The 26,186-nt window shown below is 38.7% G+C and overlaps 1 protein-coding gene across 4 annotated transcripts in view; it reads left to right on the top strand.

The window, feature by feature from the left end:
- Window positions 1–26,186, top strand: part of FOLH1 (folate hydrolase 1) — a 60,398-nt gene that overhangs the window by 22,050 nt on the left and 12,162 nt on the right. For 3 of the 4 annotated variants that reach the window (XM_059186880.1, XM_059186864.1, XM_059186890.1), the window contains exons 5-13: window positions 2,910–3,035; window positions 4,110–4,296; window positions 6,783–6,876; window positions 10,540–10,638; window positions 10,936–11,021; window positions 12,521–12,640; window positions 14,793–14,875; window positions 19,846–19,909; window positions 24,624–24,691. In XM_059186880.1, the coding sequence (XP_059042863.1) occupies window positions 2,910–3,035; window positions 4,110–4,296; window positions 6,783–6,876; window positions 10,540–10,638; window positions 10,936–11,021; window positions 12,521–12,640; window positions 14,793–14,875; window positions 19,846–19,909; window positions 24,624–24,691 (927 nt within the window). The remainder of the gene's footprint in view (window positions 1–2,909; window positions 3,036–4,109; window positions 4,297–6,782; window positions 6,877–10,539; window positions 10,639–10,935; window positions 11,022–12,520; window positions 12,641–14,792; window positions 14,876–19,845; window positions 19,910–24,623; window positions 24,692–26,186) is intronic. The other variant, XM_059186872.1, reaches the window with a different exon arrangement.

Here is a 26,186-nt window from a genome sequence, read left to right as displayed (position 1 = left end):
CGTGAGTCAAAGCCAATCAGCAAGGGTCGTTTATTGCAGGTTCGAACCTGGACCTCTGCGCCTGCTCCTTGCTGATAACGCTGAGAGGTCCGGAGCTGGGTCGGAGCAGGATTTTTATAGACAGATACAAACAAGTTTCTGGTGGGGTTGAGCTGATTGATTGATAGTTTGAAGAGGCATACTTGGCGTCAGTGGATTGGGTCAGGGGACCCACGTGCGAAAGCAGACAAAGCAATCTTACAGAAGCAGAACTGGCTGGTTAGCCCACGCATGCGGAAAAAAGCACTATCAGGATATTGAAGGCCTGGTTACTATCAAGTAAAGACAATTGGAGTCTCTTGGTGGAATGTTACATTCCTGCTATCAAGCATCCTTGTTAATGAGATTTAGGTTTAGAAGAAATTTAACTTTATTTACTTTTCCTTCTACCGCTGGGAGGGTGACACTAGGCTTGAGGGACTGAGTTCTGTGTCTTTGGAAATTGGGCTATTGATAAGGTAACTTCTTTGTTTGTAAATCTCAAGGACATTTGCAAACCAAGGGAGACTCCTGTCTTGCAGGATTGTGATCTCAGCAAGTTAACCATTTATCATTTTATGTCAGTCAGGGGTGCCTGAGGAACGCCACACATATGGAGGGGAGCGGGTGAAGGGGGGGTGCAAGGCGCCAGCCTTTGCTTTGTCCTCAGCCAGCCTCCTGCTCCTTCAATTTATACTCACTTTTATCTTATTTTTACAAATGAAAGATATCTGTCACCCATCCTAAAACAATATGAAGCATATCTCTGAGTCATAAAAATTTCTGAGGTTCTGAACAAAGAGACAATAGTGAAAGATTCTCATAGTTGGTAACAAGAGATTTGGCAAGTCATATGGTTTGCAATTGAACAAAATTAGATGAGCCTAGTTGAGCGTCTAGCTGACATCATTAGAATTAACTTGGATAATAGATCGGTGTGTGATTGGGGCATTGTAACTTGGAAGGAGTTTAAATAACAGTGAGAATTCTGCAATAGAACTTCTTTTACTCCCGTCTTAAGGTTTCTCAGAAATTAAGCCTAAAAACAAGAAATGTGAATAGAACTAATGTGGAGTCCTGTCTCATTCTAGCAACAATTTTTTCATCCAGCGACCTGATGTTTTAATATCTAATAGCATTAAGGAATATATTTCAAGTAAAATTTTATGGTTGGGTATAATTTTCACAAGTTTGTAATGTTGTTGGACTCAATCTGATACTGCTGATAATTAGCTTACTCCTAAAGAATTTTCTTAGTGCACACATCCTATTATAAGACATTTTTAAAATGTGCATACACACACACACACACACACACACACGTATATTCTTAATCAAGGGAAGTTTGGTAGTGATCAAGAAAAGACTTCCAGGCATTCCTAGATTCTAGGTCACAGAAGCTGAAATGAAATGTAGCATCCTAGACATTAATTAAGAGGTATTCTTTTGGGATCAATAATTGTGTCAGGGGAGGGAAGAGAAGCTGGTTTGAGCAGAGGGAGCCATGAACCTCAAAGGCAGCTCAGGGACAGCGTAGGCTGGCCTGAGGGCGTATCTGGAGTCAAAAGTGTGCTTCAGAAATGTCCTGGGTGGGACTAAAATGTCCAACGCTTTATACTTCCCACTGACCAGTCATCACCCCAAGAAGGGGCATGACTTTGAGCAGGGCTGTTGTCTGTAGCTGAGGCAAATCCTGAAGAGACCTGAGAACTGAAGGCTGTTTGCAGAGAGCCTTCCTTGTGGCTGGAGCCAAAAGGTCCTCATCGAAGGGGAATCTGGGCAGCACATCTCAGTGTCCAGCACAAATATATTTTACCTTAAAGTAAAATTCTCTGGGGAAAGGGGAATAAGACAGAAGTTTGAGGAGAAAAGAGGTGATAAAATTCTGACTGAAAAGTGTCTTCCTTTTCAAATGGATGATGTTGAATAGAAAATCAGTATAGTGTGTATATTTCTTTGGATACATATAAAAAGTGATGTAAAATTGCTTCTCATCATATTAGTAGTTATAGTATACTGGCAATTGCATTTGTTGTAGCTACTTAAAGGTGTGATAAACAATTTTAGATGTCAAGTAAATATATGAGGGGCTATTGTTGTTTTTCAAAATTAATGGAGGGAGTGGGTGAGAAAAAAATGAAGAATCCTGGTCTCATCTAACAGGTCATTTTGCAAATGAGAGTACTGAGATTCAGAGATGTTATTAAGACTTGCATGAGGTCACACTAATGATATGAAACCAGACTCCTAAAGCAGTTCTCTTCCTTATGGGTGGTAGTGGAGACCCATTAGGCTACTAGTTGTGAATATACTTTAAGAATGAAGCTGTCCTCAAGGGTTTGTTTTTTTTTTTTTTTTTAAGATTTTATTTATTTATTTGACAGAGAGAGATTACAAGTAGGCAGAGAGGCAGACAGAGAAAGAGGAGGAAGCAGGTTCCCCGCTGAACAGAGAGCCTGATGCGTGGGGGTTGATCCCAGGACCTGAGATCATGACTTGAGCCAAAGGCAGAGGCTTTAACCCACTGAGCCCCCCCAGGCGCCCCTCCTCAAGGGTTTCTTGGCCTAGTGTGCCTGGACCCCTCCAGACTGCATGCAGCAACATGTATATTCATGTACATTTTGGAGGGAACTCTTCTATAGCGTTATAGCCGCTCTAGAGAAGACATATAGACCAAGCTTACTGTTAAATTCATACATCTCTAACTCAGCCACTTGTCTTAATTCAAGTCCATTTCTCCTTTGAATCTCTTACGTGAGGCTTGTGCTTTTCTCCTTTTCTCCTGCCTGCTCTTACCTCTCCCCTCATTCAAAGATGTGAAATAGTCCTCATGTAGAGAAACCTCCTCAGATTAAATCGTACTTGTACTAAATCATTCCTGATCTCAACAGGGTGATCTCGTGTATGTTAACTATGCCCAGACTGAAGACTTCTTTAAATTAGAGAGGGACCTGAAAATCAATTGCTCTGGGAAGATTGTGATTGCCAGATATGGGAAAATTTTCAGAGGAAATAAGGTAAAAATCATTTTTTTTCTTTACCCCAATATAAAAAAATATATTGTATCTTACCTGTATAGAAACTTATCCTTAAAACTTTCTGAAGATCATGATCCTTTCATATTTTTTAATACAGCCACATTATGGGGAGGACACATTTACTAGCTTATAGACAGGGGTTTTAAATTGGGTCATTGGAGTTTGAACCAGTGTAGAAGTTCAAGGAGAACAAAGCAGATTTTTCTAAACCTGCCCATTATATCTGTGGTCTACATAGAAGCATTCACTGTATTTGTTGTTGCCATCAGTATATTTGTTTTTAATATTATCTTTGAAAATACTTACTAAATTCAATTTTAATGTGAATTTTTATTATAGGTAATCAGAGAAACCAAATTCTATATAGCAGTTTTTATTTTATTTTATTTATTTTTTTTTAAAGATTTTATTTATTTGTCAGAGAGAGCGAGCGAGAGCGAGCACAGGCAGACAGAGTGGCAGGCAGGGTCAGAGGGAGAAGCAGGCTCCCTGCGGAGCAAGGAGCCCGATGTGGGACTCGATCCCAGGGCGCTGGGATCATGACCTGAGCCGAAGACAGCTGCTTAACCAACTGAGCCACCCAGGCGTCCCTATATAGCAGTTTTTAAAAATTACTATCATTTGGTCTGTTCATTTTTTTCCTCTTTTGTGTGAGACATTAAATTTCAAAAATACTCCTTTCTGGTCATAAGTTATAGAAATCTGGCCTGTAGAGTCAGCTTTCTTCTTGTGCTTCCAGACTAGTAAAAAAAATAACAAATACTTGCTATCACTATTATGGACATTTCTGAAAGCTACAGCTCTGACGGATGATCCATCCCTAGAAACTCATTTTTATTTTATTATTTTATTTTTTTTTCTTAGAAACTCAATTTTAGAACCTGACGTAGGAAAAAGCAAAAGCCAGTCCTCTGTGAGATGTCCTTTGTTGTAGGTCTAATGATAAAAATTGAAAATAAAGTTTAGCTATTCATTTAACTGTAATTTCAAAAAAAAAATATTATCCAATCTGGAACAACCAACCTGAAATAAGAGAGACATTGTGTTTTCCAGGTTAAAAATGCCCAGCTGGCAGGGGCCAAAGGAGTCATTCTGTATTCAGATCCTGCTGATTACTTTGCTCCTGGGGTAAAGTCCTATCCGGATGGTTGGAATCTGCCCGGACGTGGTGTTCAGCGTGGAAATATCTTAAATCTTAATGGTGCAGGGGACCCTCTCACACCTGGTTACCCAGCAAATGGTGAGTGATCAGACCTTAATCATCACAGGAGACTAAAAAAAAATTTTTAAGTGATTTTATTAAAGAGTTTCCAAATGAAGTATGACTTTTTAAATTCTCTTTACATCTAAGAAGTAACTGGAAATTATTGGCTTAGGTCCCTTACCTATTATTGTTTTCTAATTTTTTTTTTAAGATTTTATTTATTTACTTGACAGAGAAAGAGACAGTGAGAGAGGGAACACAGCAGGGAGAGTGAAAGAGGGAGAAGCAGGCTCCCTGCCGAGAAGAGAGCCTGATGCCCGATGCGGGACTCGATTCCAGGACCCTGGGATCATGACCTGAGCTGAAGGCAGAGGCTTAACGACTGAGCCACCCAGGCGCCCCTCCCTTATCTTTTATTTGGAAACTTTGGGCCTGATGGGTTTTAGAACTCAGGTATTTTCAGATATTTAAAAGTACTATGGGGCATTTTCCCTATACTGCCTGACACCCAGGATACTGGGATAGAATACAGGAAGCAGGCATATAAATATTTTGCAACAATGTATGGATAATCATAAGCAGAGGTAAGTAGTAAAGGATAAATAATATGAATAACCACATGTCTGCTCAAACTAGATTTCACTGTCAAATGAGTTTGCATCAGATCAGGGTTTTTTGTTTGTTTGTTTGTTTGTTTGTTTGTTTTCAGATCAGGGTTTGATGCGAAGTAATACCTCCACATTTATGGTTTTTAAGTTTTGGGATTTCCTATTTGTGGATAAGGGACAGCAGAAAAGAAGTTCTATAAACCTCCAAACTGACACATTTAAAATATAGAGTCCTGGTGTGCCTGGGTGGCTCAGTCAGTTAAGCCTCTGACTCTTGATTTCGGCCCGGATCATGATTTTGTGGTTGTGACATTGAGTCCCATATCGGGCTCCACACTCAGCCCAGAGCCTACTTGAGGATTCTCTATCTCCCTCTCTCGTAGCCCCTCTCCCTGCCCATACTCTGTTTCCCAATAAATAAATAAAATCTTAAAAAAAATATAGAGAGTCTAGAAAATGCTTATTGCATCTGTTATATAAATACCATAGTGATAACTTTCTAGGAGTGTTTCCTGAATGACAGCTCTTACACGTATTAACAGACCTATTAGCTTCGTAATATTACTGCCTGTGCTTGACAGAAGGAAACAGAGACAAGAGGGCCGTTGCCCGATCATCACACTGAGAAGTGACTGCTTCCGGCAGCCTGGCTCTGGATGCCCATGCTTGTGTAGGGCTGAAGTGCTTCCCTGTAAAATTGTCGATCATGAACAAAGGGAGCCATTTTTATTTTTAATGTACTCCACTATTTGATAAGGTTTACAAATATCTGTGATCACTGAGTTTGTGTGTGCGTGTTTTGTTTTTTTTTAAGATTTTATTTATTTATGAGAAAGAAAGAGAGAGCCAGAGAGAGCTTGAGCAGGGGCAGAGGGAGAAACTGGCTCCCCACTGAGCAGGGAACCCCAAGTGGGGCTTGATCCCAGGATCCTGGGATTATTACTGGAGCCGAAAGATACTTAACCCACTGAGCCACCCAGGCACCCCTGAGTTTGTGTGGTTTAAAAATAGCTAAGGTATATATCTTGGATAAAATAGGTCACCAAAATCAGGGAAATACAAATCAAAGCCACAGTGAGATGCCACCTCACGCCAGTCAGAATGGCTAAAATTAACCAATCAGGAAACGACAGGTGTTGGTGTGGATGCAAAGAAAGGGGAACCCTCCTACACTGTTGGTGGGACTGAAAAATGGTGCAGCCACTCTGAAAAACAGTATGGCGTTGCTCAAAAAGTTGGAAATAGAGCTACCCTACACCCAGCAATTTCACTACTGGGTATTTACCCCAAACATACAAGTGTAATGCAGAGGAGCACCTGCACCCCAATGTTTACAGCAGCAATGTCTACAATAGCCAATCTATGGAAAGAGTCCAGATGACAGATGAATGGATGAAGAAGATGTGGTGTATCTATAATGGAATATTATACAGCCATCAAAAACGAAATCCTGCCATTTGCAAAGATGCGGATAGAACTAGAGGGTATTATGCTGAAGGAAATAAGTCAGTCAGAGAAAGATAATTATCATATGATCTCACTGATATGTGGAATTTAAGAAACAAAGCAGAGGATCATAGGGGAAGGAAGAGAAAAATGAAAGAAGATGAAACCAGAGAGGAAAACAAACCATAAGAGACAATCTCAGGGAACAAACTGTGGGTTGCTGAAGAAGAGGGGTGTGGGGGCATGGGGTGGCTGGGTGATGGACATTGGGGAGGGAATGTGTTGTGGTGAATGCTGCTGTGTTGAATGCAAGACTGTTAAATCACAGACTTATACCCCTCTCTGCCTATTTGTAATCTCTCTCTCTGTCAAATAAATAAATAAAATCTTAAAAAAAAAAAAAAGACTTTGGAAAAAGAAAAAAGAAAGGGACTGAAATTTTACTAAGATGTGTTCCACTTTTTTCAGAATACGCTTATAGACATGAAATCACAGAGGCTGTTGGTCTTCCAAGCATTCCTGTCCATCCAATTGGGTATGATGATGCGCAGAAGCTCCTGGAGTAAGTTTGTCAGCAGCAAACAGGTGGCTGTTGAGATATTTCTCTTTATTGGCCACCTTCAACTATCAACAGTATTCAACATCTGACTATTTCTTCAATATTCAGAAATGCTGAAATTCTCTGAGATGGTAGAACCTATGATTTTGTCACCATGCTAAAGAATAGTGGTTCTAGCCTGGAATTTACGGTACGGATTGGTATCCAGTGTGTAACAGTCATAAAAATGAGACTTCCGGCTCTCCAGCTGTAGGGGCATGATTGATGAGTGGTGTTAGCTACTGCGCTTTGAAATCCATCACCCTGTTTGGGTCAAGGTCGCACTTCCCACAGGTGTTCCCAGTCAGTGACTGGTCGCAGCAGGGACAACTGGAAACAGGCCCATTGCTGGGAGGCACATGGGAGACGCTCTCAGGGGAGACTTTGTCTCAGGAATCTATGACAGGCAGGGTTGCCCAACTTGACGCCACCACCCACCACCCTTTCCTTCCTTCTCTTTCTCCTTTACCCCACATGAGACCTTCATTGCAGTCTGTTGGCTTTTCAGCCTTGTCCGGCCTCCCCGCCCCCCCGCCCCTGCTATTTCTCTCACAAGCTTTTCTCGCAAGAAATCTCTTACTCATCTCATCCTCATATTGTCCACAGCTTGGGTGACCTGTGATAACACCCTGGGAGAGCAGTTCCATTTTATTTTCCTCCCTATTCTTCTTCCCCCTTTGCTTTCCTGACGTTGGAACCCTTTCCCCATTCCTGCCCTGCTTTTTTCCTTCTGCACGTACCTCCTTGTCCGGTCTCCATTAGGAAGGAGGGAGCATGACTTCTCTGTAAGTAGGGGTGAGAGAAGCATCTGGTAGTACCTTTTCTTATTTGCGTTTAAGGCATTCTTGATCATTTAATTCCAATCTCCATAAGGAGACGTTTTATGACCTCCTTTTACAGTGGAGAAGGCTGACATTTGGAGTAGTGGAGGGACCTGTCCCATTTAAGGGCAGATTAAGGAATAGCACCTTGGTCTTTTTTGCTTTTAGACTCAGCTTTGCCCCATGGATTAGAATTCAGGATCCAGGCACAACTTCTGAGGGTACCATGTCTCTGTGTTTATCTAAACATATTTATAAAGTCTAAATATCTTTGATATTTAAAAGATGAAAGTGATTATAACATTACTTATAATAGTGGAAAACTATAAATAACATATCTTTAATAATCGATAAGTAGTCGGATACATCACTGCCTATGATAGTACATGGAGCTGTTAAAATATATCTTCTACAAGAACATCTAATGATATGGAAACATGCATATGCTACACTACTAAGTGGAAATGGCAGATTTATCTAGCTATCTAGATATCTAGAGATAAATATATAGATATGCAGAGACATATAGAGAGAATAATCTCAATTATGTAAAAGTTTTTTAAAAACCTCTATTATCTTTTTAATTAGAAAAAGAATTCATGGAAAGAAAGAAGGACAGATCTTATAGAATTGATTTGAGGTGTACTTAATTATGTCTACCATTTGACTGCTCTGATTAATTAGTTCAGTGTCAGTTATATCCTAAATATGGGCTAGAATGACTTGATCAGAAAAAAAACACAAATGCAATTTGTCTCTGTTGTACTTAAGTCAGCTTCTTTAAGCCATCTTGTAAATGCAATCACCATTTATAACATCACTACCATGGAAAAGTGCATTTTGCTTTGAAAACACCGTAATTAAAAATGAACTTTGGAAGCACAGTCTACTTGGAAATAGGAGATGATCTTTATATATTAAAAGCAGGAAGACAGCTCCTATTTCTTTTCTTTATTTTTTTAAAGATTTTATTTTTAAGTAATCCCTACAGCCAACGGTGGGGCTCGAACTCACAACCCCAAGATCAAGAGTCGCATAATCCACCAACTGAGCCAGTGGGGTCCCTCTCCTATTTCTTTTTCCATACTTTCCAAGATATAATGAAACATTCTACAAAGTTGGAATTTAGTCTTATACTTTTTTTTTCAAAAAATACACAATTTGTTTATGAATTTCACTGTGTAAATTTTCTCCCTCAGCACACTTAGGTGAGGATTATGCTTGTTGTCCCTGACAGTTAATTCTCAGATGTCCACAAACAGTTAACCATTTAACATGATGTATTAATTGCAAAAGATGTTTTACACATTGGATACATCTTAAAAGAGAATTTCTTAATAAATCTGTGAGACAGTGGAGATACAAAATCATATAAGGGCCCAAGAATGTTGAGCATTTCAATAAAAGATGATGAGATGTGAATTAAAGTAAAGCAAAACCACTTTGCCTTGGGTGGGAGGGATTTCCATCTATACTGGGGGGAATGTGATTACATGGCTTTCATTTGCCTCCTAAACTAGGATTGTGATAGTAACACCTACAATAATGACAGCAATAATAATAACATCTGTCTTGCTATTACTTGTCAATTTTGTTGATCTTGTCAAAGAATCAACTTTTGGTGTCCTGGGTTTTCTCTATTTGTTTCCTCTATTCTCTAATTATTTTTGTTACAATCTTTATTCTTTCCTTTCTTATGATTGATACTAGCTTAGTTTGCTCTTTATTGTCCAGTTTTCTAAGGTGGAAGACTAGTTTATTGGCTGATGTCTTTCTACTTCTTGAATATAGATGTTTATGGCTATATATTTCTCTCTAATCACTGCTCTAGCTGTATCCTGTAAGTTTTGATATGTTGTGTTTTCATTTCCATTCAACACCAAGTATTTTCTAATTACTCTTACGAATTTTTTTCTTTCAGCCATTGGGTATTTAGGAGTCAGCTGTTTAATCTCCATAGATTTGCATTTTTCCCAAATTCCCATCTATTTTTTTTAAGATTTTATTTATTTATTTGACAGAGATCACAAGCAGGCAGAGAGGCAGGCAGAGAGAGAGGAGGAAGCAGGCTCCCTGCTGAGCAGAGAGCCTGATGTGGGGCTCCATCCCAGGACCCTGAGATCATGACCTGAGAAGAAGGCAGTCATTTAAATTTATTTAGACTCATTTCACAGCCTAATTTGTAGTCTGTCCTGGTAATATATTCCATATTCACTTGAGAAGAATGTTTATTCAGCTGTTGTCAGCTAGAGTGTTCCTAATATGCCATGGGACATTTCTAGCTTGCCAGCTTCTTCAGCTCCAAGTCTGGGGTAGATAAACCAAAAAGGAAACTCAAGGAACTCATCACTTTTCTTGTACTCTGGGGTCCCAAGCTAGTATGTTTTCTTCTCTTCACCCTTCAGAGCCTAATGTTTGTTTTCTATACACTTATGGTCCAGAGAATTTAGTTGTACTTATCAGGAAGAATAGGATAAAGCACATTTCCATTTTCCCAGAAACAGAGTTTTACTCCTGAATTTCAGGCTTCTGTCGTGGTTACCCTAGTGGTTTGACCCTCAGCTGTACCACACACCAGCTTCCTGACTTCACACGTGTTACCTGTCTCTCTAAGCCTCACGCCTCTCATCTTTGAAGGGGGAGTGACAGTAGATCCGGCGTCATAAGAGACTTAGTAAGGGGTAAATGGCATTTCCCTGATTCATAGAAGCCTAGGAGCAGGCCCTCAAGAAAGCGCGCTCACAGACATTTTAACTGGTAGCTCCAAAGTGTTCCTTCAGCTAATAACACTTTTTGCATTCAACAGGAAAATGGGTGGGGCCCCGCCTCCAGATAGCAGCTGGAAAGGAAGTCTCCAAGTGCCCTACAATGTTGGACCTGGCTTTCTTGGAAACTTTTCTACACAGTTAAGAGACTCTTTCTATTGTAACTCTCTTTTGGGGGAGGAAATCTTTTTTCAAAAAAAAAAAAAAAATTACAAAGGATGACTGAAAAAGTGAAATATATCTAGTACCAGCAGGAAAAAGAAATCCCACAGGTGGTGGAGGGGAGAGCACTTACATCCTTAGTATCAGACAACTGAACAATGGAATTCATGCATGTGTACATTTAGAAATCTTTAAAATGATGTAAGAGTTAAAAAATTGTGGGTGACAGAGCGTTAACTAGTATTTTCAGAATGTGTCCTTTATTTTTGCATTAGAAAAGTCAAGATGCACATCCATTCTAACAACAAAGTGACGAGAATATACAATGTGATTGGGACTCTCAGAGGAGCTGTAGAACCAGGTAAATTAATCATTTGGCCAACAGATATTGATTGAGCAGTTCTTCTAGGCTAAGAACTCCTCGGAGCTCTGGGAACATGAGATGAACAGAGCACAGCAATTCTTTGCCCTCAGGGAACTTACATAAGCATAGAATTCATAAATATGAGGTAATTTTGTACTGTGATACATGTTTAAAGAAAAGTTAGTTTGGGTCCATGTTGGCTAGATGCTCAAGGTTAGTTAATGTAGTGCATGCTTCAAGTAAAGGATCAAGGGAGGAAGGACAGGGAGAGGTCATTTTGAGGTATTTTCTCAGGGTTTCTGGATTTGTTTACCATGTATTTTGCTTGGGTAAATATCTTCATGATAGTTACAAGCATCCGTATAAAAGATAACACCCTCAGAAAATTAAGGTCAACTTGGAGAGCCTAGGTGGCTCAGTCGGTTAAGGATCTAACTCTTGACTTTTGGCTTGGGTCCTGGTGTCAGGGTCATGAGATCAAGTTCTGCATCAGGCTCCACGCTCAGCTTAAGATTCTCTGTCTTTCTGTCTCTCTCTCTGCTGCCCAACCCCATTCGTGTGCTCACTCTCTGAAACACAAAATTAAGAAAGAAAAGTAAGGAATGAATCCTTTATAGTTTTATTTTGCACTGAAGTTAATATGATATGTAGACACATGATTTTTATAGAATTTCAGAAGAAATTACAGATTAATAAGTTTTATAAAATAGCCTTACTTCATTATGTTTCAGTTCCTTAGGAATTGAGGTTATATGTTTGTTACCAACAAGCATTAGAGTTAAATCGCATTTTTCGTAGAATTCTTTCAGGAATAAAGAATATTGGTATGCTTTCGGTCAGTACTAAATAATATATAATGGGCAATTCATTGAGTCTTCCTGGGTACCTGTTTTGTGCTGGCTTTGTATTAGGCATGAGGCATGGAGGGATAAAATGAGAACAAGGAGCCGTGGGCAAGGAGCCATACATTGAAGTGCAGTAACTGCTTTGTCGGATATGATAGGATTGCTCTGACAGCTGGATCGTGGGATAATTTCCCTCCCATTTGGAAGCTAGGAAAGAGTCATAGAGGAGGAAAATCACTGAGCTGTGCCTTGAAAATTGACCAGAAGGAGTAGGAAATGGAGAACCTACTATGTGGCCACTGAGTTCTCTTACTCTGAAAATACTGGAAGCAAAGTGATAAGTAGGTAAGAGAGAAGTAACAGAATTATAAAAAGACATGGATAGAATAATTTCTATAATTCTAGATGTAACATTACTTCTTCTGTACCTATGATTACTATCATATGTGGAAGTATATCTTTGCTTATCACATTCATATTTTCTTCATGCATCAAAATCAGAACAAAATAGTGTATTTATACAAGTCTTCAGGAACCGTGGTATCTTTCTTTGAGTCACGAAAGCTCTGTGTTTGGATGCTCTTGAGTTATTTGCAGTTTGCTCTGTTGTTGACCTGGAATGACAAGTAATTCTGCAATGATGCCTTCTAGACAGATATGTCATTCTTGGAGGTCACCGTGACTCATGGGTGTTTGGTGGCATTGACCCTCAGAGCGGAGCAGCTGTTGTTCATGAAATTGTGAGGAGTTTTGGAACACTGAAGAAAGAAGGTAATATAAACAAAGTAAAAAAGATCAACCTCTCTGAATCTCAGTGTAGTCCTCTGTGAAGTGTGTAAAATCACCGCATTCTTACAGGATTGTGTGAAGGGTCACCTGAGAGCATGGATGCAAAGTGTACCACCTTCGTAGCATCAAGTCCTTAGAACAGCTTTCAGTAACGAGGGGCTATATTACTCATGTGGGTTAGTTAATTATATTGTTTATTTTTGCTTATTTATAGAATGTAATTTATATTATTGGTATTCATAAAATTATAATCTGAAATAAAGGAGTTCCGCTGTAAGGGATTGTTTCTGACAGCAAAGAAGGCGGAAATGGGTTTCTTCACACGAGAGGACAAACCAAAATAGGTCATAGGCCGAAGTGTCCTGATCAGGGAACTGTGAGTAGAAGTTCCTTGGGCCCTTCTAGCCTCACATGTCAGGTCAGGTGTCCCAGGTGAGGAGATGGAAGCTTTTTCAGAAAAGTACTGGCTGCCTAATAGAATTTCTCAGAAGTTTGAGGTTTGCCTTTCCACAGCCGCAGCCTTTGTTTGCTCTCCCAAGATTTAGCCTTCCCCTCCTAGCACCGTTGCTCCCATCGTTTTAGAATCTTCCTTTGAAAACAAAGATAAGATTGAATTGGAACGGCTGCTTTTGAAAATAAATCACACCTCGAGAGCAGAAAATCCACTCTGTATATTGACCCTGCAAATAAGGATTTGGGGCTGGAAATGTGATCCAGGGTTTTTTAGTAACAATAAAAACAATGGTAAAAATAGGTTCAGTTTGCATGCTGCTCATTTCCTCAGAGAACCAGTGTTTTTGTGTGTTCTCTATTTTGAACTCCTAGCAGCCACGGAGAAATTTAGTTATTTCTGTTCTCGTTTTACCAATAAGCTAGTTAAGGTTTATAGAACCCAGTTGTATCGCTAGTGTGTGATGTAGCTAGTGTGTGGCAGAGTCAGAGAACCATGGTTTCAAGCCAAATTTCTGGCTACCAGTCCGCAAAGCCATGTTTCTCTTTAAAGCAAAATGATAAAGGGCTCTATTCTTTCTTTCTTTTTTTTTTCCCCACACAGCTATCTTGTGTTTAAAGAACATAGAATTATGAAAGCTTGAATCTACATAGCTCATAAATTAGCTAGTGCTTAACAGTAGTACAAAAAAAAGTCATGATTTTGCAATAAGACTCCCTATGGTGAATACAAAACATTGCAATGACAAAAATAGCGTGCCCAAAGAATGCGATGATGAGGAATAACAGTTCATAGAAAATTTGAATAATATCATGAATAAACTTGACAAAAATAGAACATTGGACTCAGCTGTAGGGATCCATCTTCTTAATAAGCACAAATGAGCTATTTACCAAAATGATGACAAGTTTTAGAGCACATATGAAGTGCTGTATTTGTAAACATGACTCCATTCAGTCTTCCCCCAAATCAAGTAGTATCTTCATCTTTACCTTGCTACTTCTGGAGTACAGATGAAGAAAGGGAAACTGAGGAAGCTTGCATAACTCCCCCCTCAGTCCTCCTGCTAGTAAGCAAAAGAACCAAGAATTGAAATCAGATCTTTCTTTAACTCCGAGGTCAATGTTCATAACTCCCAGCCGTATCACTTCCTTGTTGAGTGATGCTGAATTATTGCAGCAGCCACAGACATCGGTACTGCTAACAGAGCTTCTGTTGATGGATTCTGGCAGAGAATGGAGTGAAATCACACAACCAGCTGACAGTGAACAATTGTTTGTACGATGCCAGAACGTGGAAGAGTTATAAGGAATTTTCTCTCCGTTCCCTCTGCTTTCAGAACACAGACCACATCTAGCACTTTCTTCTTTCTCTCCGGGCAGCTGCAGAGCCAGATGGCTGCCTGTGTATATCCAATCGTTATACACCCATTAAAATATTAGGACCTCACAGAATTTTTGATGTGTCTACATTTTCCCCCTTTTCAGTGCAATTGTGCTTTTTTATTGACAGTTTGGCTTTAAAATCTCATGAAAGGAAATTATATAAGTAAAAATTCTCACCAGAGTTCACCTTTTCTAAACAGCCAATGAAGTTATAGTGTTGTTTTTCTGTGGAGTTTTATAATGTCTTGGATATATTATGCATTTCCCCAGCATTTATGTGTCTACACATATATTTTAGGATGGAGACCTAGAAGAACAATTTTGTTTGCAAGCTGGGATGCAGAAGAATTTGGTCTTCTTGGTTCTACTGAGTGGGCAGAGGTTAGTTGATAATTTGCTACAATATAAATTTTCATAATAGCCAAGCAGTTAGGACTTGATTCTCAAAGATGTAAAAATGACAAGTAAATTCAATGAGAACATATTCACTTTTTTACAAAATCTGAAACAAAACATCCCTGTTTCAAAATAACCATCTCTTTGCATTAAGGAACTGTTTTGTTTGAACTTTTTAGGCCACTAATGCCAATAGTCAAAATGATTACTCTTCACTACCTGGGAGTGTGACCGTAAATAAGTAAATTCACTAGAAACCAAACATCAAAATAAAATATCATGTTTCTATTGCACTTTCCAAATTAGCTTCTAAAGCTAACCACATTTAAATCCCCCCTTGAACCTGTACAGTAAGGTATACTTTTCACATTTATGTTCCTTATATGACTGACTCTAAATTAAATCATGGTAAAAATAAGGCAGGAAGTCTCACTGCAGAATATTCTATAGGCCCCTTTAGAAGTAATTTTACCTTTACACAGAAGATGTTATACACAAACCCAGTGGTAACCACAAATCAGAAACCAGTAATGGATGTACAAAAAATAAAGAGACAGGAATTCAAGTATGTCACTAGAGAAAGCCAACAAACCATGGGAGAAGAAAGCCAAGGAAGAAAGGAACAGAGAGGAACTATAAAAACAACCATAAAACTAGTAACAAAATGGCAATAAGTACATCACTATCACTAATTACTTTGGATGTAAATGGACTAAACATTCCAATCAAAAGCATTGAGACAGAATAGATAAAAAAGCAAGACCCATATACATGCTGCCTACAAGAGATTCATTTTAGACTTGGATACACATGTGGACTGAAAGTGAAGGGATGTGGAAACATTTATGCAAAAAGATGTGAAAGGAAATCTGGGCTAGCAATACCTACACTGGAGAAGGTGGATTTGGAAACAAAGACTGTAACAAAAGACAAAGAAGGACACTATATAATCATAAAAGAAACTATCCAACAAGAAGATGTAACAATTGTGTTTATGCACCCAACAGGGGAGCACTCAAATACATAAAGCAGTTAACAACAAACATAAAGGAACTAATTGTAATAGTAGGAAACTTTGACACCCTGTTTTACATCAACAGATAGATTATGCAAACCAAATCAATAAGGAAATAGGGGCTTTGAATGACACTTTGGACCAGATGGATCTAACAGAATATTCAGAACATCCTATTCTAAGACAGCAGAATACACATTCCTCTCAAGTCTATAAGGAACATTTTCCAGTATAGATCATATATTATGCCACAAGATAAGCCTTAATAAATTCAAAAAGATTGAAGGCCTCCCATGCATCTTTTCTGACCACAACATGTGAAACTACAAGTCAACCACAAAAAAAAAAAAAAAAAAAAAAAAAAAAAAAAAATCTGGAAAGAGCACAAACACATGGAAGTTAAATAACATGCTACTAAGCAATGAGTGGGTCAACCAAGAAATGAAAGAGGAAATCAAAAAACACATAGAAACAAATGAAAATGAAAACACAATGGTCCAAATTCTTTGGGATACAGGAAAAGCTGTTCTAAGAGGGAAGTTTATAGCAATACATGCCTACCTCAAGAAGCAAGAAAAATCTCAGATAAACAAGCTAACGTACATCTAAAAAAACTAGAAAAAGAAGAAGAAATAAAACCCCAAATCTATATAAGGAAGTAAACTGTAAAGATTAGAGCAGAAATAAACAAAATAGAAACTAAAAACAAAATAAACAAAAAACAACACAACAGATCAATGAAACCAAGGGCTTTTTCTCTGAAAAGATCAACAAAATTGATAAACCTTTAGCTAAACTCACCAAAATAAGAGAAGACTCTAAATAAACAAAATCAGAAATGAAAGAGGAGAAATACCAGCCAACACTACAGATATACAAAGGATTAGAAGAGAATATTATGAAAAATTTTATGTGCCAACAAACTGGACAGCCCAGAAGAAATGGATAAATTCTTAGAAACATGTAACTTATATAATTTATCAAAACTGAATCAGGAAGAAATAGAAAATTTGAACAGATCAATTACCAGCAATGAATTTAAATCAGTAATCAAAAAATTCCCAACAAACAGAAGTCCAGGACCAGATGGCTTCGCAGGAGAATTCTACCAAAAACTTTAAAAAGTTAATATCTATTTTTTCACACTAATCCATGAAATAGAAATGGAAAGAAAGTTTCCAGATTCATTCTATGAGACCAACATTAACCTGATACCAAGACCAGGTAAGGACACTACACAAAAAGAACTACAAGCTAGTATCTTTGATGAACATAGATGCAAAAATCCTGAACAAAATGTTAGCTAACTGAATCCAATGATACATTAAAAAAAAACATGCACCACAACTAAGTGGGATTTTAAACCTAGGTGGTTCAATATTTGCAAATCAGCTAGTTTGATACATCACATCAGCAAGAGAAAGGATAACCATATACTCATTTCAATAGATGCAGAAAAAGCTTTTGACAAAGTATTACATCCATTTGTGAAGAAAACCCTCAACAAAGTAGGTTTAGAGGAAACACACCTCAACATAAAAAGACCATATATGAAAACCCACAGCTGACATCATGCTCAATAATGCCTTTCCTGAGTCAAGGAAAACCAAAACAAAATTAAACTATTGAGGTTATATCAAAAACCTGTACAGCGAAGGAAACAATAAACAGTACTGAAAGATAGGCTACTCTCTTTCACAAACAACTTACTTGATAAAAGGTTGATATCCAAAACATATAAAGAACTGAAGAGCTCAACATATAAGAACCAATCTGATTAAAAAATGAGCAGAAAACATGAACAGACATTTTCCCAACAAGATATACAGATAACCAATGGACACAGGAAAAGATGCTCAATGTCACTCATCATCAGGGAAATGGAAATCAGAACCACAATGAGGTATTGCCTCACACTGGTCAAAATGTATAAAATCAAAACCAAAAGTGTTGGCAAGAATGTGGAGAAAAAGGAACACGTATGCATGGTTGGTGGGAATGCAAACTGGTACAACCACTATGGAAACCAGTATGGAGGTTCCTCAAAAAATTAAAAAAATAAAATCACCATATGATCCAGTAATTCCACTACTCAAATGTGAAAAACACTAACTCAAAAAGATTTATGCACCTATGTGTTTATAGCAGCATTATTTACAATAGCCCAATTATGGAAGCAGCCCAAGTGTCCATCAATAGATGAATGGATAAAGAAGATGTGAGACCTATATAGATATGTATAGAATATATACATATATATATTATATATATATATAATATATATATATATTATTCAGCTGTAAAAAAGAATGAAATCTTGCCATTTGCAATAACATGGATGGATCTAGGAAATATAATGTTAAGCAAAATAAGTCAGAGAAAGATGAATATCATATATGGAATTCAAGAAACAACCAACGGGGGCGGGTAGAGAAAGAGACAAACCAAGAAATAGGCTTTTATTTTATTTTTTTTTTATTATTTTTTAAGATTGTATTTATTTATTTGAGAGAGAGGTCACGAGTAAGCAGAGAGGCAGACAGAGAGGGGGAAGCAGGCTCCCCGCTGAGCAGAGAGCCCGATGCAGGGCTTGATCCCAGGACCGATCCCAGGACCCTGAGATCACGACCTGAGCCGAAGGCAGAGGCTTAACCCACTGAGCTACCCAGGCGCCCCAAGAAATAGGCTCTTAACTACAGAGAACGAACAGATGGTTATCAGAGGGAGGTGGGGGGGTGTGAAATAGGTGGTGGGGATTAAGAAACCATGATGAGCACTGGGTAGTGTATAAAACTGTTGAATCACTATATGGTGCACCTGAAACTAATAATATATGCTAACTGTACTGATTTAAAATGTAGATTGCATATATTTAAACTTGCATATATTGTTGGCCTTGTGAAATAGGAGCATTAGCTGTACACATATGCATTATCTCATTAACTGCCAGTCATGCTGTAAAACTTACTTGGCTTCTATTATATACTTTAGGAATTGAAGAAACCGCATAAACTTCAACTGTCTTCGTTTGGTGGGCAGGGGGGGGGTAGTAATTCCCTTGAAGACAGGAAAGATTTATGGTCGCATCAGAAAGATCCTAAATATTTCGAGGTTTGTCTCTTCCAGATTCACCACCTCAAGCTTCAGGTTTTTTCCACTTCTCTTCTTACTGTCCAGACGCTTAGGAAATCACATGTTTTGGAGATTCAAAATCCGCTTGATAGCTAAAAAAAAAAAAGCCAGCAACACTTTTCCTCAGCATTTTATTATTGTGCAATGATCAGTTTTGACCAGTAGGTGGTGCCATCCCACAGGAAAACTTCATGCTTCTTAGTACAGAAATTTCATGTATTTTTAATCCATAAATTTGAAATTTGAAATTATTGAATCAGGCAAAATTCTTTTCTTAAATAAATGTTCGGATGGAGGGGGTCTGCCTGAGTGGGTCAGTTGGTTAAGCATCCTGCTCCTGAGCTCAGATCAGGTCTGGACCTCAGGGTTGGAAGTTCAAGCCCAGTTGGGCTCCACACTGGTCTTAAAGCCTACTTTAAAAAATGAGAAAGAGAGAGGGATTGAGAGAGAGAGATGTTCATGGGAAGATTTCCACTAAGGGGTTTCTTTCTTAGGTCATTCGTGTTTGCTAAGACAATTTCTTAAAGGATAAACCATGGCATGGTTAAGGAATCAGCTCATTTTCTATTTACCATATTAAGAATATGGGCAAGTTCATCTTAAATTTTAGTCTTAAAAATGTTTTACTCATTATTTCTTAGAATGATCCTTATCGGAATTCTTCTAAACAAACTCAGTTTTCAGAATCTTATGTATCAATTTTGTGGTCAGCTTACTTCCAAAATCTGCACACAGCACAAGTAGATGTATATTGTTTTAGGGGGAGGTCATGGTATATGTTTATGATTTTTTTTCTTTTTTATTATAGGAGAATTCCAGACTCCTTCAGGAACGTGCTGTGGCCTATGTTAATGCTGATTCTTCCATAGAAGGTGAATAACATTGGTCTCATAGGAAAAGATGTGATCATGGTAGCAGCGGTCACTTAGTTCATAAATGATGCTCCCATAAGGAAGGCAAATCCAGTACATGGGGTTAGGGACTCTGCTGCTGGCTGGTCTCGCTGCGCACTTGCCTCACAGCAGCTGTGAGCCCAAGCATGCTAACTGGTGAAAGCAGCCTTCTCTGATTTGCCTCATCTGGCAGATTACCTTGTCTGTGGTAAGGATCGTAACTACCTAGTAAGTGAATAAATAAATCATAGAACTAAAAATTTCTAGTGAAATGAATAAGTAAATCACAGAACTACAGATTCCTATGGTTTTAGAATGGGGTAACAAAAAAAGTATAATTTAAATATAATCCTATTTTTATCATATCATACATATAGATTTTAGGAAAAAAATACTGATGTCCAAGTATTTTTTAAATTTTTTTTCAATTTAACAAATAGTTATTGAGCATTTCTCTCTGTAATGCACTTTCCAGTATTTCAAAGGGATCAGAGGTTAGTGAAGAACAGTCTGGCACGAAGGAGTTTGTGGCTCAGCACGAATGATTAATTAGTCTAGCTTTCTAATATCTGCAGGTACAAGGAAAAGGCCATTTAGACACCTGGGCGGCTCACTCCGTTAAACCACTGCCTTTGGCTCAGTGTCTGACTTTGGTCCAGGTGTCTCTCTCTCTCTTTCAAATAAATGAATAAAAATTTTTAAAAGATCATATTAGTTTTAAAAAACTGCTATAATCAGACTGGTCTGGGTGTTCAGAAGAGAGAATAGAAGTAAGTTCAAGAAAGGCTTGAGTAATGGCACTTGACACTGGCCTTTAAGAATGGATTTGCTTTTGATAAGCAGAGATTCGAATGAAAGGACATTGTTGGGTCTGTTCCCAAGATCAAGCAGTCCTTTGCCACTACTCTCCCAACCACTCATCTTCCTGTTCTTGACCATGTGCACCTTCCCAGCCCGGGCAGCTGCTGATCCCAGTACTCAGATGACTGCCAGCACCCTCTACCTGCTGAATTCTTACCCTTTCAGCCTCCCCTGAGCTGGAACTTTTCCAGGGAAGCCCTGTCTTCAGCACTCATCACTGTGGAGGCTACCCGACGATTTGCTTTACAAAAGACTTCTATTACTAGGCTGTATTCTTCAGGAGGAACAGACAGGATGTGGATGACTCATGGCTTCCTAAAGTCTTGTTAAAGAAACACGTGTTGCCCAGGTGCCGCCAGTGAATGAGTCAGTGAACGCAGGGTGGACTTTCAGAATCTTCCCTTTAGTGTAGGAGTAAATCTTCCATGTTGGCAGTAATTAAGACATTGCATTTTGCCAGAGGCATGTTGTCATGTCCATTTCTTCTTTGTTCACCTGTCCGAATTACATTGTCCCAGAAGGGAGCTCACGCAGTGCATTTCAGTCATCTTGCCCTGCTTCTCTTACGTTCCGGGGAAGGGCATCGCCTTCCTTGTGGCCCTGCCACTTCCTAGTTATGGTACCTTAGGTTGTGACTCACTTTCCGTGTCTCAGTTTTCTCACCTCTAGATAGAGTTACTGGGCTGCCTGGGTGGCTCAGTCAGTTGAGCGTCTGTCTTCAGCTCAGGTCATGATCTCAGGGTCCTGGGATTGAGCCCCAGGTCAGGCTCCCTGCTCACCGGGGAATCTGCTTCTCCTTCTCCCTCTGCTGCTCCCCCTGCTTGTGCTCTCTCTCTTGCTCACTCACTCTCTCAAATAAATAAGTAAAATATTTTTAAAAGAAGAAGAAAAACACTAAAAAAAATTTAAAAATTGAGTTACCGAGAGCAAAGATCTCCAAAGCTCTTATCAGGGCAAAAGCTGTTAATATTTGCAAAACTCCAAGACCTGTGCCTCTCACAGAATAAAAGTTCAAAAATTAATGTATTTGGCACTTTTACCTAACTTAGAAACACATAATCAGACGAAACACTCTTGCTACAAGAGAGTAAGAACTTAAACATGTATTTTTCAAAAGTAGAATAATGTCCTTATTGCTAGTTCTGTTTTTAAGATTTAATTTTTAATAGTTTTAAATCACTGGAATTTGCTGCTGATGTCACTCCCTGCCTTGCAATGCTGCATAGTCTCCCCATGATTTTCAGGATCAAGAGCATATGACACCATGGTACTCAATGACTAGGCCATTTATATCTTACTTTGCTTTATATTTAAATTTTTATTAAATACTTATTTTTTAAATAAAAAGTGATACATTGGCTTTCTCATGGTAAAATGCAAAATTGATAAATAAAGCAAAAACCTTTACTAATATCACTTTCAAACTCCACCCTCTCTCCAAAGGTGCTACTGTCCTAAATTTGGGATATTTCCATCACACTGATATTCACGTATAGAACTTAGCTCTATAAACCGTCAGTGGTGTTGAAGGTGCTGTCTTAAGTGCTTTACATGGAAACATTTATTCAATCTAATAATCCTGTAAGGTAGTACTTTATTATCTCTCTTGTATAGAAGAGAAAACCACCAATTCAGAGAGATTAAGTAACTTTCCCAAGGTCACAGAGCTAGTAAAGGATTGAGCTGAGACTCAAATCCAGCTGTTCAACTTTATCCTTCTAACTACTGTATTCTGCTGCCCCTCACTACCTTAGACAGGTTTTCATTACATATTACGTACTGCGTACTACATGCTATGTGGTTCCGCATCTTCTCCTTTGCCATTCAACAGCATATTATGGAAAACTTCGCATGACAGTATATATAAATCTATCCCTTGAAAACAAAAACTTGTATAGTGTTTTCAACAGAGTAATTTATGTCTATCAGTTCTCTAGCTGATGGTCAGATGGCTTCAATTTGCTGTAGTAAATATCTTGTTTATTTGCCTACCTTGCCTTTTTCTACATAAGTGGAGAGTGGAGAGCTACAGTATCATGGCTGGAACATGCTACATGTGCATTACATGGTAATACTTGCTGCCAGACTTCCTCTCTGACTCTCTGGTTTGCACTCCTACTAGCTCTTAAAAATGGCAGTGGCTGGGGATGCCTGGGTGGCTCTGTCCATTGAGCATGTGCCTTCAGCTTGGGTCATGATCCCAGGGTCCTGGGATCGTGTCCCATCAGGATCCTTGCTCAGCAGGGAGTCTGCTTCCCTCTCTGCTTGCCTTTCCCTGTGCTTGTGTTCTCTCTCTGTCTCTTTCTTTCTTTTTTTTTTAAAGATTTTATTTATTTATTTGACAGAGAGAAATCACAAGTAGATGGAGAGGCAGGCAGAGAGAGAGAGAGGGAAGCAGGCTCCCTGCTGAGCAGAGAGCCCGATGCGGGCCTCGATCCCAGGACCCTGAGATCATGACCTGAGCCGAAGGCAGCGGCTTAACCCACTGAGCCACCCAGGCGCCCTCTCTGTCTCTTTCTGACAAATAAATAAAATATTTTAAAAATGAAAAATTAAAAAAAAATTAAAATGGCAGTGGCTAAAATCTGTACATATGTATTGTTCCAGTTGGATTTTAGGACCAGCCTTTCAGGTTCTATGAACAGTTCCACTGGGGTGTCTACTTACTGTTAAAACCTCAACTTTTTCTGTCCCCAGACATGGATCTGAAGTTTTGAGATAAGAACTGCTGGCCATTCTCTGAGTACATTGTGTACATTTTTATTTCTGGGTATTTGTACGGGCTGATCCTTGATGAAGTTGTCTTAACCTCCCCTTCCCCAGGCCCCCAACCTGCTTTAGCGTCCCCTCCCTGTGCTCCCACAGCTTCTTGGGGGCACCTCTCCTGGCTGTTCACGTGATTCTCAAACTCATCAGTCAGAATTCCTGAGGAATGGGAACATTGTCTCTGTTCTTTATTAAGAAGTAGCTGGAGAGTATCTGCCTTACAAATACATTTTTTAAAAAGATTTTGTTTATTGTATTTGAGAGAAAGAGAGCATGTGCGTGTGCACACATCTAAGCTGCGGGGAGAGGCTAGGGGAGAGGGAGAGAGAGAATCTCAAGCAGACTCCAAGCTGAGCATGCAGCCCGATGCAGGTATTGATTTCAGGACCCTGAGACCATGACCTGAGCCGAAATCAAGAGTGGGACACTTTACTGACTGAGCCACCGAGGCACCCCCATAGATGCGTTTTAACAACAAATATTTATTGGGTCAATGCTAAAGGCTAGGACTCTGTGCTAAGCCCTGGGGATAGGGCCACAATAAAAGAGAACACCTGCTCCCATGGAACTTCTAGTCTGGTGGGAAGATGGAAAAGAAAAAGGCAAATATTTAGCATATTTGAGAGATAACCAATGAGAAAAATAAGGCACCATCAGAAAAAAAAAAAAAAAAAAAAAAAAAGAGTGGCTAGGATAAAGAGAAGAAAGTATGCTCCTCTAGGTAGGATGTTTGGCGGAAACGCTCAGAAAACATGACAATAGACTAGAGTCATGCAGATCAGTGCAGAACACTGTTCCAGGCCGAGGGAACTGTATGTGCAAAGCCCCTGAGCAACAGAGTAGACAGAGTGGGAGGTGAAGATCTGGAGCGGCCGTGGGGGTTGTTTCATGCTTGGAAATGAGGGCTGTGATGAGCATGATACCTTTATTAAATAATAAGTTGGAGAGTTTTATTGGACTTAGGTTTTAAAAGATCCTTTTGGCTAAAGAATTAGGATTTATCTTTGAATGAAAGAATAAAGTAAATGAAATTAAAAAAAAAAAACTCTCTCTCTTTATCTTTAAGGGAACTATACTCTGAGAGTTGACTGTACCCCACTGATGTACAGCTTGGTATACAACCTAACAAAGGAGGTAAAAATAATTATGTATAATTTTAGAAAGTTTGAGTTCTACAAATGATGCTTTCTTGAGGTACGATTATTATGTCCTTTCTCTTGCATAGCAAATATTACATCTACTAAACTCCAGAGAACATTACATCTAATAAACGGTTTACACATGTTACCCCATTTCTCCCAACTACCCTGAGCAGCCTTGGGGTAGCATTGTGTCTGCCATCCCCATTAGAAATTGAGAAAACTAAGATCAAAAACCATTAGCCCCTGAGTCACACAACTCGTGCAGTGGCTGAACTGGGACTTGGTCCTGTGATTTCACTCCTTAACTTTAAAACTGATTTATACTCCTTCGTGTGCTGATATCAATTAGCCCAGGACACAGGAAGAGTTAAAGTTTCAAGTGACTGAGAAGGAATATGTGTGGAAACACCAACCGCTGACTCCAGGGTCTGGTTGGTTTGGGGCAGAGGCTAGGTGAGACCATGTATCTGTGACAGGGTGTTTCTGAGAATGTGCACCATTCATGTAATTTAAGGTAAATGCTAAGGAAGCTCAGCAGTTATATTCTTTTTCAGGCTGGTTTGGTGGCCCCCAGGGACAATTGCAAAAACACCACCTTCTAGGTCAGCTCTGAAATTACATGATGGTTGACAGTTTGGGGGTTGGTTTTGTTCTATTTTGTTTGGGGAGAGTGATTAATAGCATTTTACATTTGATTGATAAATGGAAACTTTAGTACTATATTTCTACATGGTTCTGAATGTGCATTTTTTAGCATAAATGGAGCAGTGCTGTCCCTTATATCAAAATTTGGTGTCAACTTCTAAGCTTGAGTGAAATTCTTTTGTTGACTTATTTATTCATATTTTACAAATTAAGAGGTTAATAACATAATTTCTGTTAACCTGTGTTCTGACTCTCTCCTTGTGCTTATGCAAATTCATTTATGTTCCCGTAGACCTTTGCACCTAGCACACTGAATTCCACATTTTTTACTTGCAGTTCCCACTCTTACAGAGTATGTAATGTGTCTTATTGTGCGTCGTATCCCTGGCATTTGCACAAAGTCTTAAATGACATAGGTACTCTAAAGGTTTTAAAAATTGAATTTGTTGAAAAGTAGAACATAGGACTTTTATTAAATATAAAATAAAAAATTGTATACCATATAATGTATGACCTGTGAGTAGTTGATGGAACATTAATTAAAATTTAGTTTGTGAGTGTTTTCAGCGTAACATCTTATACACTAGATTTCAAGAATTGGTCTAGAACTCCATAATAGGTCATATTTTTTTCCTTGGTTTTCTCATCTGTAAAACCAGAAAATGTATTTCAAGCCCAGTATTTAACAAAATTACGATAAATACACAATTAATTAAATAAAAATTAATGCATTTGTTTTATTATGTTTTAATGACTTTAGCAACCTTACTGTCAAGAAGCAATATTAAAAGAAATACCTTCTTTTAATCACCTTGCTTTTTTTCATTTTCTTTTTTAGAAGA

The sequence above is a fragment of the Mustela lutreola genome, chromosome 1, assembly GCF_030435805.1.
Source record: "Mustela lutreola isolate mMusLut2 chromosome 1, mMusLut2.pri, whole genome shotgun sequence".
NCBI lineage: Eukaryota > Metazoa > Chordata > Mammalia > Carnivora > Mustelidae > Mustela > Mustela lutreola.
Note: the sequence above shows the minus strand (reverse complement) of the source record. Positions and strands in the feature narration are given on the sequence as shown.